Source organism: Amblyraja radiata, chromosome 4 (assembly GCF_010909765.2).
Source record: "Amblyraja radiata isolate CabotCenter1 chromosome 4, sAmbRad1.1.pri, whole genome shotgun sequence".
Taxonomy (NCBI): Eukaryota; Metazoa; Chordata; class Chondrichthyes; order Rajiformes; family Rajidae; genus Amblyraja; species Amblyraja radiata.
In genome coordinates, this window is record NC_045959.1 from 65,505,016 (window position 1) to 65,519,490 (window position 14,475).

The window sequence follows — 14,475 nt, forward strand, 5'->3', positions numbered from 1 at the left end:
CTGTGGCAAAGAATTCCACAGATTCACCACCCTCTGACTAAAGACATTTCTGCTCATCTCCTTCTTAAAATAATGTCCTTTAATTCTGATGCTATGACCTCTAATCCTAGATCCTAGTGGAAACATCCTCACAACATCCACTTTATCCAAGCCTTTCACTATTCTGTATGTTCAATGAGGTCCCCCCTCATTCTTCTATACTCCAGCGAGTACAGGCCCAGGGCCGACAAACGCTCATCATAGGTTAACATACACATTCCTGGGATCATTCTTGTAAACCTCCTCTGGACCCTCTCAAGAGCCATCACATCCTTCCTCAGATATGTTGCCCAAAATTGCTCACAATATTACAAATGCAGCCTTACCAGCGCTTTATAGAGCCTCAACATTACATCCCTGTTTTTGTATACAAGCCCTCTTGAAATAAATGCTAGCCTTGAGTTTGCCTTCTTTACTACTGATTCGACTTGCAGATTAACCTTTTGTGAATCCTGCACCAGCACTCCCAAGTCCCTTTGCACCTCCTATTTCTGGATTCTCCACCCATTTAGAAAATAGTCTACGCCTTTATTCCTTCTACCAAAATGCATGACTCCACACTTTACAACACTATATTTCATCTGCCACTTCTCTGCCCACCCTCCCAACTACCTGCCCCTCCACCCATTTTCGTATCATCCGCAAACTTTGCCACAAAGTCTTCAATCCCCTCATCAAAATCATTAATATACAACGTGAAGAGCAGTGACCCCAGCACTGATCCTTGCGGACCTCCTCTACTCTCTGGCAGCCAACCAGAAAAAGACCCCTTTATTGCCACTCTTGTCTTCTGCCATCCAGCCAACCTGCTAACCGTGTTAGTATCTGCCCTTTGATACCGTGGGCTTTCATCTTCCTTAGCAGCCTAATGTGTGACACCTTATCAAAGGCTTTCTGAAAATTAAGTAAACAACATCTACTGACTCTCCTTTGTCTGTCCTGCTATTTACTTCTTCAAAGAATTCCAGCAAATTTGTCAAGCAAGATCTCCCCTTCACAAAGCTTCGCATTGCATTGGATGGAAGGACTGATTGCTGATGAAGTTCAGTTTATCCATGACATTAACCATCTGATTTGCATGTGCATGAGAGCATTTCAGTTGGACCTATTCATTATGAAACCTGCAGTGACGATAGTTGGTTCTGTCACAAGTATAATTAATGCTGTCATTTCAAGCTTTTTTGTGCAAAGTGGAGACTGCTTGCCCAGATTATTCGATTTGAGCAGCCAAGAATATTGTACATGAAAAGCTGGAGTAACTCAGCGGGCCAAGCAGCATCTCTGGAGAGAAGGAATGGGTGTCGTTTCGGGTCGAAACCCTCCTTTAGACTGGCATGTTTAGAATGTTTAAATTAGCATCTGCAGATCCTTCCTACACAAGAATATTGTACATATGTAGACAAAAAACGCTGGAGAAACTCAGCGGGTGAGGCAGCATCTATGGAGAGAAGGAATTGGCGACATTTTGGACGAGACCCTTCTTCAGACTGATGTCGGGGGGGGGGGGGAGAAAGGAAGTAGGCGGAGACAGTAGGAAACGTGGGAGAACTGGGAAGGGGGAGGGGAAGCAGGGAAAAGGCAAGGGCTATCTAAAATTAGAGAAGTCAATGTTCATATCGCTGGGGTGTAAACTACCCAAGCGGAATATGAGGTGCTGTTTTGTGCTGGGCCTCACTCTGGCAATGGAGGAGGCCCAGGACAGAAAAGTCAGTGGGAATGGGAAGGGGAGTTGAAGTACTGGGCGATCAGGTTGGTTAAGACGGACTGAGCGGAGGTGTTCAGTGAAGCGATCGCCGAGCCTGCGTTTGGTCTCGCTGATGTAGAGAAGTTGACACCTGGAACAGCGGAACATATGTGTTGGGATCTGTGTGCAGAACTCCAAAATCTGGGCAATGTATTTTAAGATTGTCAGTGCCACTCACTAAAATCAATACGGAAATAACAAAAACACAAATTGGATTTATATAGTTTGCAGGGGTTTTTCAAATGATCAGGGATTCGTGTTTTCCTGTTTTGGAACTCTCCAAACCCGAATGAGCTGTCTGCCAAATAATAGGAACAATTTAAAGACATTGCAGGTTTAATATAAACATATAAAATGTTACGTCTTTTTTAAACTTCAATTTGTGTTACTGGTTTGATTGTGTGAGGATCTTGAAATGCAAAGCTTTATAACTGAATTAGCCATTATGCATTAAATATTTTCAAAATTTAACACAAAATGACTGAATTTGTGTTCATATTTTTTAGGTTCTTTTGGGAGCAATCTTCCAGATTATCAAAGATCAGAAATAATTATGTTCATTATGGGAAAGGTACCCACTTCTGATGCTGGAGCTCTAGAATTGAGCCACTCTGGGTGAGTGTTGATTGCTGTAAAGTAGAAAGCTAATGTGGAATTTAAATTTGTACCTCTTCACTAATAAATTCTCTGTCATGGATCATCTATTAAAATTCATAAGTGATGGGAGCATAATTAGGCCATTTGGCCCATCAGGTCTACACCGCCATTCAGACTATGGGTGCTTGTCTGTACCGAGTTTGTACGTTCTTCCTGTGATCGCATGGGTTTCCTCCGAGACCTTCAGTTTCTTCCCACACTCCAAAGACGTACAGGTTTGTAGGTTCATTGGCTTGGTATAAATGTAAAACATTGTTCCTAGTGTGAGTAGGGTAGTGTTAATGTGCGAGGTTTTGCTGATCAGTGCGGACACGGTGAGCCGAAGGGCCCGTTTCCATCCTGTATCTCTAAACTAAATTAAACTTGCTTCCTGTGTCTTGTATCTGCCAAATTTAAACCTCCATACACTGCTCTGGTGAAACTCCCTGCAAGGACTTTGGTCCCATCTCTGAGGGCCAATCTTTTTGGCCAATGCGGCTCCCATCTTTCCCACAACTTCAGTTGCCATTCTGCCGCTATCAAGCACTCTCTGCTTTGTTATTTATGCAGCTGCATGTTTATCTGGGCTGTTCCCCAATTTCCATTCTAGCTGGCATAAAACACAGTGAATTATCTAGAGACAACCAACCTTTGAAACCCTGCTTTTTAATTCTGTTTTTCCTGACTCCTGTGTGTCTGCCTGCAGGACCTTGTCCAATGATATTGTTACCAATATGAAGCACATTTTTTTCCCCAGTTTAGTTTAGTTTCTAGGTTTGGGTTAGAGATAGAGCGCGGACAAGGAATCTTTGACCTCACATAATGTTTACCCTGTTGCCCTTTTCGTAGGTACTGCAGGGCTGCCAACATTGGGTGAGAGTTGAGAGTGAGAAATTGCGAGGGAGCGTAGCGACCGAGGGGGGGAGGGTGTGGGAGGGGGTGTTCCCCCTCCCATATAGGCTCCGGAGGCAGCACCAACGCCCCCACTCACCCGGTCCGCTCCTGGCTCCGGGCCGGGGTTTAAACTCCCTGGGGTGTGGACAGAGCGGCCGACGGACATAGAGCCACCGGAGGTGAGGGTGGGAGGTGTGTGTCGTGCCTCGGCGGGGAAAGGGGGAGGGGGGTTGGTGCTGGGACCATCGCCGTTGTGTCTCACCTATCACACCATCTGCATGGGAGAAACTAAACTACTTTTTTTCCCCCAAAATCATCCTGCAGGCTGGTAGTTTGACAGCCCTGCTTTAAACCTATCCCCTCTAGTGCTTGAATCACATATCCCGGGAAAAATACTATGCATTCACCTGATATTCCCCTCATGGTTTTTACTCACCTCTAAAACACTTTTTGCTTTATTTTGAACTTTCAGCACCCGCAGATATTTGAGCGTGAGAAATTTTGTGATCAGCGTGAGAGCATGAGAATTTTGTGAAATGCGTGAGTCTCACACTCAAAGCGTGAGAGTTGGCAGCCATGCTAATAATTCAAACATTTTATGCAAGTTCCAATTGTTTGAACAAAAATCACTTATTACTGCTTTATAACAGTTAAGTTACTCTAAGACCATTTCAGAAATGATGGCACTCAACAAACAATCAACTAACAAATTAAAGCAAACTAAAAAGAAATAACATGTTCCCTTTCCTGACTCTACCTCATAAGTACTTTAACGCTGTTAACAGAGCAAAGGGATATGAATCACAAGAATCAAAATGGGGAAAGTGGGGGCAATTTTGCTTAAATGGTCATTCTAAGCCCATTCAGATCTGCATAGTCAGAGTTATACAACATGTACATGGCTGGCCCAATTTGTCCATAATGATCAAGTTGGCATTCTGCGTGCCCAGTGACTGGCTGCCGTTCCCAGATCAGTTTGCGTCCCAAGGACTGGCTGCAGTTCTCAGGTCGGCTCGCTGCGAAAACGAATTGAAAAAAAACGTGTTTTTTCCGGTTACGGGCCGGATTCAGCCCGTGTGCCATAGGTCGCCGAACCCTGTCCTAGATGTTTGGCTTCATTGTCATCCCCCCCCATGTTTTACAACCGATTCACCTGGTTAGTTCTATCTTCGGCTGTTTCATGTTGTTAGCGGCTGCACATCCAACCAAGAAAGAAGACAAGAGAAGAGATGCGACGTCACTCACAGCCGCCAACTGACACGCTTCCCCAGAGTGCACAGATCGCTGTGATATGGCGCAAAAGAGACAAACTGTGCAGGAACTGAAGACAGCGTGAGAATTCTGTCATCAGCGTGAGAATTGGCTGAAATGCGTGACTCTCACGAGCGTGAGAGTTGGCAGCCCTGTCTAAGGCCAGGATGTGACTACAGACGCACAGGGAGACACATACACAAAGGAAGACACACACACACGCACAGGGAGACAGACACACATACACACACACACAGGGAGACAGACACACACACACACAGAGACAGATACACACACAGGTAGACAGACACACACACACACACACACACACACACACACACACACAGGGAGACAGACAGACACACACAGGGAGACAGACAGACACACACACAGGGAGACACACACACAGAGACACGCACACAAACACAGGGAGACACACACAGGGACGCACACACACATACACACAAGGAGACACACACAGGGAGACAGACACACACACACACACACACACACACCCTTCCTCCCATCCTCCCCACTCCCTCTTTCCTCCCCCTCCCTCTTTTTCCTCACGCTACCTCTTTCTTTCCTTTCACCTTCCCTTCCTTCATCCCCTTTTTACATTCCCTCCCCCTGCCTCTTTGCCTCCATCCCTCCCTTTTTTTTCCCCTCTCTCTCTCTCTCTCTCTTCTCTCCCTCTCTTTCCCCGGCCGCCCAATGGGGAGTCTGGCGGGCACGGTGTAGCGTGGATTGGCGGTGCTGGCGCTGCCGTGTGAGTTGAAGGGCAGGAAGGAGGGAGGGAGCGAGGTTGCCGCGGCAGCCGGCATCGCAGCGCTCGCAGACGGCGCACAAAAGCGCTGACACCCGCTGCCTGGGACCGACGCGCTTCCCCAATCCGTGCAGATCGCTGTCATGTGGCGCAAAGAGACAAACTGTGCAGCAAAGATCCTACAGCTCCGCTATAGGATCTTTACTGTGCAGGGACTGAAGACAGCGTGAGAATTCAGTCATCAGCGTGAGGGCGTGGGAATTGGCTGAAATGCGTGACTGTCACGCTCAAAGCGTGAGAGTTGGCAGCCCTGGTACTGCCTGACCTGAATATTCCCAGTATTACCTGTTTGCAGTTCATATTTTGTCATCTGCATTTTCTTTCATTGATTGACAATTGACTGCTATTGAAGTACAATGGACTGTGCAGTGACTCCAAGTGGAATATTTATGTTTGGTAGCTGTGTTTTTCAAATGGAAATAAATACCCTCAACATAACAAGCTAATTTTGTAATTTAATTGAAGATTTAAAATGTTGTTTGATCACGATTGAATTAGAAGCAGTACATCGATGCTTAGATGCCGTAATGTTGCATTTTCCAATCGCAAGAAACTTAGACTGATTTTGAATTATTCATAGGGACCATGGAATAAGAACCATCCAGGTCAAGCTACTGAGATCGTTACTAATGGTAAGATTGAATCCGGAAATCTCATATATCAAAAAATTACTCTCCAGGAGATTACTTGACTTGAATTTCAATTATTGAGCAAATAATTCTATCAAGTAATTCAAATAAACTCCAGATTAACATTCAGACTCTGCACACATCATCAGCACTGAAAAGGAGAATAATGTTTTAAGAAGGGAAGGGGTACAGAGAACAATGGCATGTCTGAGAGGTTGTTAAGATCGGATTATCAAGGTCACGATTACTTTTTTTTAAAAAATCGACACAAAAATTGAGACAGGAGAGTACACACAACTCTGTGACAAGATAACCATGACATGCCCAGATGAAAAATCAGATGGTGTTCCTTTTGTTAACATTGTTGGAGCAATGCAAGAGGCCAAAGACAGAGGTTAGAAGGGAGTAAGACAATTAATGGAATGGATAGAGAAGAGTAGCTTGGGATCCCGACCCGAAACGTCACCCATTCCCGAAGCAATCATCCAATCTGTGTTTATACTAAAATGTAGTACGAGCAATTACATTGGTGGCTTTCTACCTTGTTGCTATACCATCATTTACAAGGAATGAACTCGCAGCAGTGGGCTCATTTGAGGGCTGGCTTTGGAGAGATTTTTTGTATAGTTCCTATGAAAATGATAAATGAATAAAAAATGAATTATATGGGGGGAAGGGAAGGGAAATCAACTGATGAAAATTATGACAGTTGAAAGGTCCAAATATTTAATAATATCTCCAAAACAACCTACAGGAGTGTGGATTACCTATACATAACACGAGTGAAAGGGGGTTGAAAGTACTATTTGACAAAAAAATTCACAACAGAAGCTCTTTCCTTGTGGAAATCTGCTGCAATTTTGTACTGAGGACCTTGCTTCATCGAAAGTGCTCGTCAGAACAGAATACCGGCACAGAAAGCATTTAGTTTAGTCAGGATTAAGCACAGTTGAAATGAGGCTTTCAAATAAATAATTTGACTTGTTTATAAATTCAGCTAGAGTAATTCTTTTTTTTTTGCTTTTTAATTAATGTAGGTAACTTCAGGATACAAGGCCAAAAGTATAGCAGCTGCACTTCCTTCTCCATTTTTAGAACCAATATTATCAGTCTCTTTAATGGAGGACAGTGAACTAAGATTGCTTGTCCTGCATATACTACACAACCTTATTGATCGTCATGAGAACAAAGCAAAATTCAAAGGAATGAGGTAACATTATTTTATACATAAATGTTCATGCATTTCATACATATGAATGAGAAAGTATTGTAATGTAGATTATCTCTCAGTGAAGATCCCTTAAATGGGACCATGTTTTTTTGTTTGCCTAGGTATTCAAGTACAGTAGAACTATGGGCATAGTTTGATTTGAATTTTATAGAGATAGGAATATTTTGAAGATATCTTCTTATGAGAGCATATCAACATGGCAAATATTCATTGCATATTGAATTAATTTATCCATTTGTCTTTAACCTCTCTGGAATGCTATGAAATATTCTTGTATGAACAAAAATGAAAGTATGCAATTGTTTATAATCTTAAAATTATAAGATTGTCAAATGTGACATTGCATATGAACTGAGACTTGTTCTGAAAACTGCAGTGTTGCTTGGTCACAGCCGTATAAACATCATCGGCTATTTGTCAGAATATGTAGTGTAATAGGATGTGTAGTCTGAAGAAGGGTCTCGACCTAAAACGTCACCCATTCCTTCTCTCCAGAGATTCTGCCTGTCCCACAGAGTTACTCCAGCATTTTGTGTCTACCTTAGTGTAATAAGATTATTTGAGCTGGTGTTGTAAGTAATCTAGGAACCTAATCTTGTCGTATTCCCGTATAATGTTGAATTGAAACCTTTTATCCGAAAGCCTTGGGACCAGACACTTTTCGTAATTCGGAATTTTTCGGCTTTCGGAATGGAAGATTTTTAGCGTAGATTTTAACGGCTGGCTCAGTGGTAGAGTGCTCGGCTCATATCCGCAAGGTCGCGAGTTTGCGCCTCGATCCCGGCAGTTACTCGATCGCGAGTTTGAGTCTCCAATGTGGTTTTTTCTTGCAGAATAGGAGAGAATAGGGAGGGTTAGGCTGGGGTCATTCTCTGCGAGATGATCTTAGTGCGGGAGACAAGTGTAGGAGAGGTGTACTGACTGTGTGGGCAGAACTTTGGAAGTGATTGCCCACCATTCTCAAAAGCCGCTGTGTCTCCCTGTCCCTGGGATAGCAGGGGGCGATCAAACAGCACAATAACACCCTCCCCCTCCAACTCCAGAGGAATCCGCTCCCCGATGGGCCGCTACGGCGACAAGTGGCAGACCGCCCACAGCCCGAGCTGCGCCACCCCAAGAACAAGACGTACCTTACACACCATCAGCTTCTGCCCCTGGAGTGTGTTCCTCTGGAGTTGGAGCGGGGCTGGGCTGGAGTTGCTGATCTGGGATCTCCGTGCTTGCAGTGGGCCTGGGGGTCGATGTCCCGATGAAGGGGCGCAGCTCGGGCTGTGGGCGAACTGCCACTTGTCGCCGTAGTGGCCCATCGGGGAGAGGCTTCTGGTGGTCCTGACGTCTCTCAGCTCCTGTCCAGGGGGGTGGCCGGAGACGTCAGGACCAACAGGAACCCGCTCCCCGGTGGCCGGAGACGTCACAGCCCGAGCTGCGCCCCCTCATCCGCAACCCCAAAAACAAGACGTACCTTGCACACCATCAGCTTCTGTCCCTACGGGGAGCGTGTTCCTCTGGAGTTGGAACGGGGCTGGGCTGCTGCTGGCTGTGGGTCTCTGGGATCTCCGTGCTTGCAGTGGGCCTGGGGGTCGATGTCCCGTTGGTCCTGACGTCTCCGGTGACTGGCACTGACCTGCTGGCATCGCCGATGTGAAGACAGTGCAAAGCCCCCGCGCCGGTGCAATGGACGGGGAGCTGTAGAGGGGAGGGAAGGGGTCACACACATGGCCGGGAAGCAGAGGGGTGTAGGTGGGGTGAAACTGAAGGGAGCGACAATCTGCTGCTGCCTGCCCGCTGAGTTAAAAAGTTCCCACACAAGACTCACGATACACTGTGTATCGTGAGTCTACCGTGGGAACTTTTTAACTCAGTGGGCAGGCAGCAGCAGATTGTCAATTATTAACCCTCCCGCGCAATATACCCTCACCTTCTCTTTTATGAATGGGGATTTAGTTCCCCTTTCTTCGAGGACCGACCGGAGGTTCCGCTGCGGGCCACCCTCGGTGAACGTCTTCAAGGACCTTTCTTCAAGGACTGAAAAAATGTCCGCTATTCGGAGCTTTTCGTTATTTGGAATTTCGGATAAAAGGTTGTGCACCTGTATTTCAATGAAGCACCGATTCACGTAGTCAATATTGTGTAGCTGAAAAGTAATTTGGGATGTAGGTTTTTAAAGACTACTTCCATATATTTTTAATGATTTTGTGCAGTAATAATTCATGTAATTTTAATTTCAAATAAAGGCTGCATTCTTACAAGTATTGATGATGAAAGCCAGTTATACCAGGTGGTCACTGGTCAAGTATAATTGAGATGGTAAAATGATATGAAAATTATTTCAGGTTTCAGACCGAATATATTATTAGTGAACCATCACTTTTATTAGTAGTGACATCCTACAAAATTATTCACTAATAATTTCATTCTTTTCTAATCAGAATCATCCCTGATGTTTCAGCGCTGAAGATAAAAAGAGACAAGAGCTCAAAGCAAGACATAAGTTTCATGAAGAAAGTAATTGACATAATTGTTTCATTTGGCTTGTAATGAATAGCTAATTGAAAATGTTGAAAAATGTCACAGGCATTAGTTAGGCTTGTGAGCGAACATGCTGGTGGATTCTTGTAGTTCCTCAAAGCACTTATGATTATAAGAAGACAATGTATCGGGCTGGAGTTCTAAATTATTTAAACATTCTGTAAAAAATCCTGTAAATTTCTCATTATTTCCTTTCATCAAAAATGTCATATTCTCTTATCCCTGTATTATTTTTTTTACCTGTTTGCGTTGATTGTGTTATGGTTCCTGGCCCTGTGTTTACCTCCATATAGGAGGCTGACAAATTTTGGGCATTGAATAGAAACAGTAAGTGGTCACATTGCATAGTGTTCAACGCACTGAAGCAACTCTCATTGCCATTGATCTATGCCATTGATTATATCCCACATGAGACTCCTCCAATTTTTTTATTCTACTGTTGAGATACTGTTTTCTTCATGGGTTTTCCCCTTCTATTATTTCTCCCCACACCCCACGTGTAAGAACAAAAATAACTTGCCCTGCACATCTCCTTTAAACTTTGCCCCTTGCACCTTGAAACTATGTCCTCCAGAAGTTGATATTTCCATCCTGGAGAAAAGCTTCTGACTGTCTACCCTATCTATGCCTCTCATACATTTTATATAATTCTATCAGGTCTCTCCTCAACTGCTGGTGCTCCAGAGAAAACAAACCAAGTCTGCCCAACCTCTCCCTGTAGCTAACACCCCCTAATCCAGACATTATTTAGGTAAACCCCCTCTGCACCCTTCCAAAGCTTCCTTGTCCTCCTTGTAACGGGAGGGCCAGAACTGCACACAGTACTCCAAATCTAACATGACCAAAGTCCTATAAAGCTGCACCATGACTTCTCCGACTCTTACACTCAGTGCCACAACCATTGAAGGTAAGCATACAATATGCCACCTTTGCCACAATTTATTTGTGTTACCACTTTCAGGGAGTTATGGACTTGGACCCCAAGATCTCTCTGCACATTAATGTTGTTAACGGTCATACCATTCAGTGTATATTTTCCCCTTGCATTCAACCTCGCAAAGTGCAACACCTCATACTTGTTCGGATTAAACTCTATCTACCATTTCTCCACCCGCTTCTGTGGCTGATCTGTATCCCGCTGTATGCTTTGACTCCTTTCCTATCCATGGCATAATTCCTGATACAAAATTGAGTTTCAATTTAAGGTATTAAGAGTCTGACATCTATTTGGGTGATGTTCTGCAAAATGTATTGCATTTTGGAAATATATTGTAATCACAATGCAGTTTAAAACAAAATCTGAAGATTTTTACTATTTCAGCCACCTAACACAGACAATTAAATAAAACTTTGTACAAAATATTTAAATTGCTTATGGTTTTAGTAATGCAGTTGGTAATGGCTCAATTATTAGATTTTTCAGGATTTAAAAGAAAATGGTCTTGGCCACAACTACCATTGACCTTGATTTGAGTATTCTCAAATTGTGGGGAGCTTTCATTATATCCCCATTTAATAGGTTGAAATCTGCTACATCATTAAAGGCAAGGATTTCTAAAGGAGCAAATAGTTAACTCTAAACCATATAGATCATCATATTATAGAACCAAGGAACTGCAAGTGCTTGTTGTCAAAAGATAGGCAAAGTACTGTAGTAACTCAGTGGGTCAGGTAACATCTCTGGATCTCATGTTCTCCAGAGATACTGCCTGACACATTGAGTTACTCCAACACTTTCCTTTTTTTTAGACCAACATATTGTCCTTTTATATACTGAAAAATATATGAGGTAGAGGTGGCATGCAGGAAATTTGACAGAATTGTGAAATAATTAGTTTAAGATATTAAAAGCAAAGATGGTTGTGTTATGTCTGGCTGTGTTCCTGGCAGTCATGCAAGATTTAGTGCAAAAGAAAATTGATTTAACAGCAATGGATTATAGTCATTAATTTTCTTCTAAATAAGTTATTGACTACCAAAAAATGTCACTTGAATAATTAATCTTAAAGCCCAATCCACTACTCTGCAATGATTTGGGGAGGTTTTGCTATCACAATTAAGTGTATTTACCATTAAACAGTCATTAACTATTTTCTGATCGAGGTAACCAATAATTTAATTTAATTCCACTTTACAGCAAGGACAACAGTTGTACAGACATATATATGTGGGATGTAAAGAAGAAGATAATGATCAGAAAAACTTTGAATCCCTATTCATTGCTCTTTTACTCGTTACAATTGAACTGGCTAATGACGAAGTAACCATAGACTTAATTCGTCTTGCCCTGGCTATTCAGGTACAGTACACACCTTTGCCTAAGTTTATTGTTTTTTGTATAGGAAGTGATTTTTTTGTGGTTAATAACCTTTAATGTTAAATGAATGCAAATAATTTGTCAGAACTAATTTGAGGAATTGACTGGGATTTAATGTCTAAAATTTGACATCAATTGTTAATTGTAAGCTTTTAGTTTAGCATTTTAAACACTGATAATTCGACTGAGTTTTTTTGAAAATATTTTAGAATTGAATAACGTTTAGTTATATTTGTTCATAAAAAATTCTGTGTGGAATAATTTATTGGCTGCCAGGGGTATGGAACCATTTATTACCACCAGGGGCGCCACATGATGGCAGCTCTGCCGGCAGTCTGTTCGGTTTTTCATCTTTTATTAAATTTTTAGTGTTTGTTAAAAGTTTGTTTTAATGTTCTCCGGTTTGTCTTATGTGGGGGGGGGGGGTGATCGGGAGAAACTTTTTTTCAGGTTCTTACCTTGCCGGAGATGTGATTAATTTTTGGATCGCATTCTCCGGCGCTCTGCGGCCTTCCATCTATGGAGCTGGAAGCCTCCTCGGACTGTCGTGAGCCCCACCGCGGGGTGTGGACTTAACATCGGATCTGATCCCTTGCCTGGGATTGCTCCAACTTACCATCAAGAGCTCGCACTCGGGAGAGGCCGAGTCGGGAAGCTCCAATGACACAGAAGGTTCGACCAGCCCCGAAGCGAGGTTCGATCGCCTGGCACGGGGGAGCTGACATCCCCCCGATGGGGGAGCTGATCGCCTCGACGCGGGGGGCTCGAACGCCGCCGGCTATGGGAGTCAAGATCGTCCCTTTCAACGGAGGGCTCGAGGCCCCCGACCGCGGGAGAACAAAGGGAAGGGACGAACTTTATTTTGCCTTCCATCACAGTGAGGAATGTGTAGGAGTCACTGTGGTGGATGTTCATGTTAAAATGTGTTTTGGATGTTCCGTTGCTTTTTATTTGTATGACTGACTTCGCAAATTAAATTCCTCGTATGTTGCAAAATATACTTGGCAAATAAAGTACTATTCTGATTCTGATTCTATATTATTGTTCTGTAGTTTTTAATTTTATTAAAGTTTATTATTAATGAATTTAGACCTTTGAAATAAAAAATAGTAACAAAGCTAATGACCGTTTGATTGTAATCATGTATAGTCTTCTCATTCACTGGATTGCACACAATGAAAAGGCGTTTCACGGAACCTTTGTACACGTGACCATAATAAACTAAACTAAGTAACAAGAGTATGAGAAATAAGACCAGGTATGGCCAAATGGCTCCTTGAGCCACTTTCACCATTCAATAAGATCAAAAGCCTTTTAATTTTGGCTTTGAATGTATTCAGTAATTCATTCTCCATAGTAACTAGGAGTAGAGAATCCCTAGAGGTTCATGATCTTCCTCCTCCTCTTTATCTTAAAAAGGCAATCCTTATTCTAAAATTATGTCCCCCTGTTCTTGATTCCAACCTCACTGTTCTTAAGAGCTTAAATGTCCACTCAGCACCTGTGTCCTTGCCCTTCTGTCTTAATGCACTTACTTGATTGAGCTTTGGTAGGTTTTTTGGTCATGACCAATGTAATGTTTCTTCAACTAACAGAAGAGATCGCCTGGAACGTAGGAAGTAACTTATGCTTAAAATTACTTGATATTTTGCCGCATTGTAGATGATTGAAGGTGAACAAAGAACATTTGACATCAGAACCAAAAATAGTTGCTTTGAAGTCTGAGTAGATAATTTTATTGCATAGCAATACTACTTAAAGTTGTGTTGAGTGACTTAGATAATGATTACCGGATCTAATGATGTTTCGAAAAGAAAAATCCATGCCCTCGTTAATTTTCCTAAATGTCTTGTCCTTTGTATCCTTCCCTAATATACCTATAACAATAGTTCCATAAGCTCCAATACATAAATGACTTAATTTTATTCATGAAAACATCCTCTATTTGTTTATGGCATTGAAGTTGTACTTTTCAGATTGAAATGCAGTAATGCATTGCCCAGTGTTAGGGGTAAAATATCCGCTTGCTGTATTGTTTCTGGTTATCTAGGAAAATATCACATCTTTCAGGAGCACGTTTAAAATCACTTGATTATTGCTTTTATTTCTAACTTTCTTTTTCTAATTATCTTAATAGGATTTGGCTCTGACCAATGAAGATAATTTGCCCACTTACAACCGCTGTGCTATTCAGGCTCTTGTGGCTGGGTATTTAAGCTTCCTGAGTCAGATGATCGCAGTGCCAGCTTTTTGTCAGCATGTAAATAAGGTAGGTAGTTTTGTTCTAAATACTTTCTCGGGTCATATAAAGAATGGATGCTTGAATATGTCAGCAGACTGTACAATGTTCAGATGAGCTATTAGCTACAATTGATTAAA

General features: G+C 42.6%; 1 protein-coding gene across 5 annotated transcripts in view; it reads left to right on the top strand.

Annotated features, from left to right (window-relative positions):
• The window catches only part of efr3a (EFR3 homolog A), a 128,679-nt gene that overhangs the window by 81,665 nt on the left and 32,539 nt on the right, over window positions 1-14,475 (top strand). For all 5 annotated transcript variants that reach the window (XM_033019662.1, XM_033019665.1, XM_033019661.1 and 2 more), the window contains 6 exons: window positions 2,290-2,398; window positions 5,971-6,022; window positions 7,057-7,229; window positions 9,680-9,755; window positions 11,917-12,078; window positions 14,234-14,365. In XM_033019662.1, coding sequence (XP_032875553.1) covers window positions 2,290-2,398; window positions 5,971-6,022; window positions 7,057-7,229; window positions 9,680-9,755; window positions 11,917-12,078; window positions 14,234-14,365 — 704 coding nt within the window. The remainder of the gene's footprint in view (window positions 1-2,289; window positions 2,399-5,970; window positions 6,023-7,056; window positions 7,230-9,679; window positions 9,756-11,916; window positions 12,079-14,233; window positions 14,366-14,475) is intronic.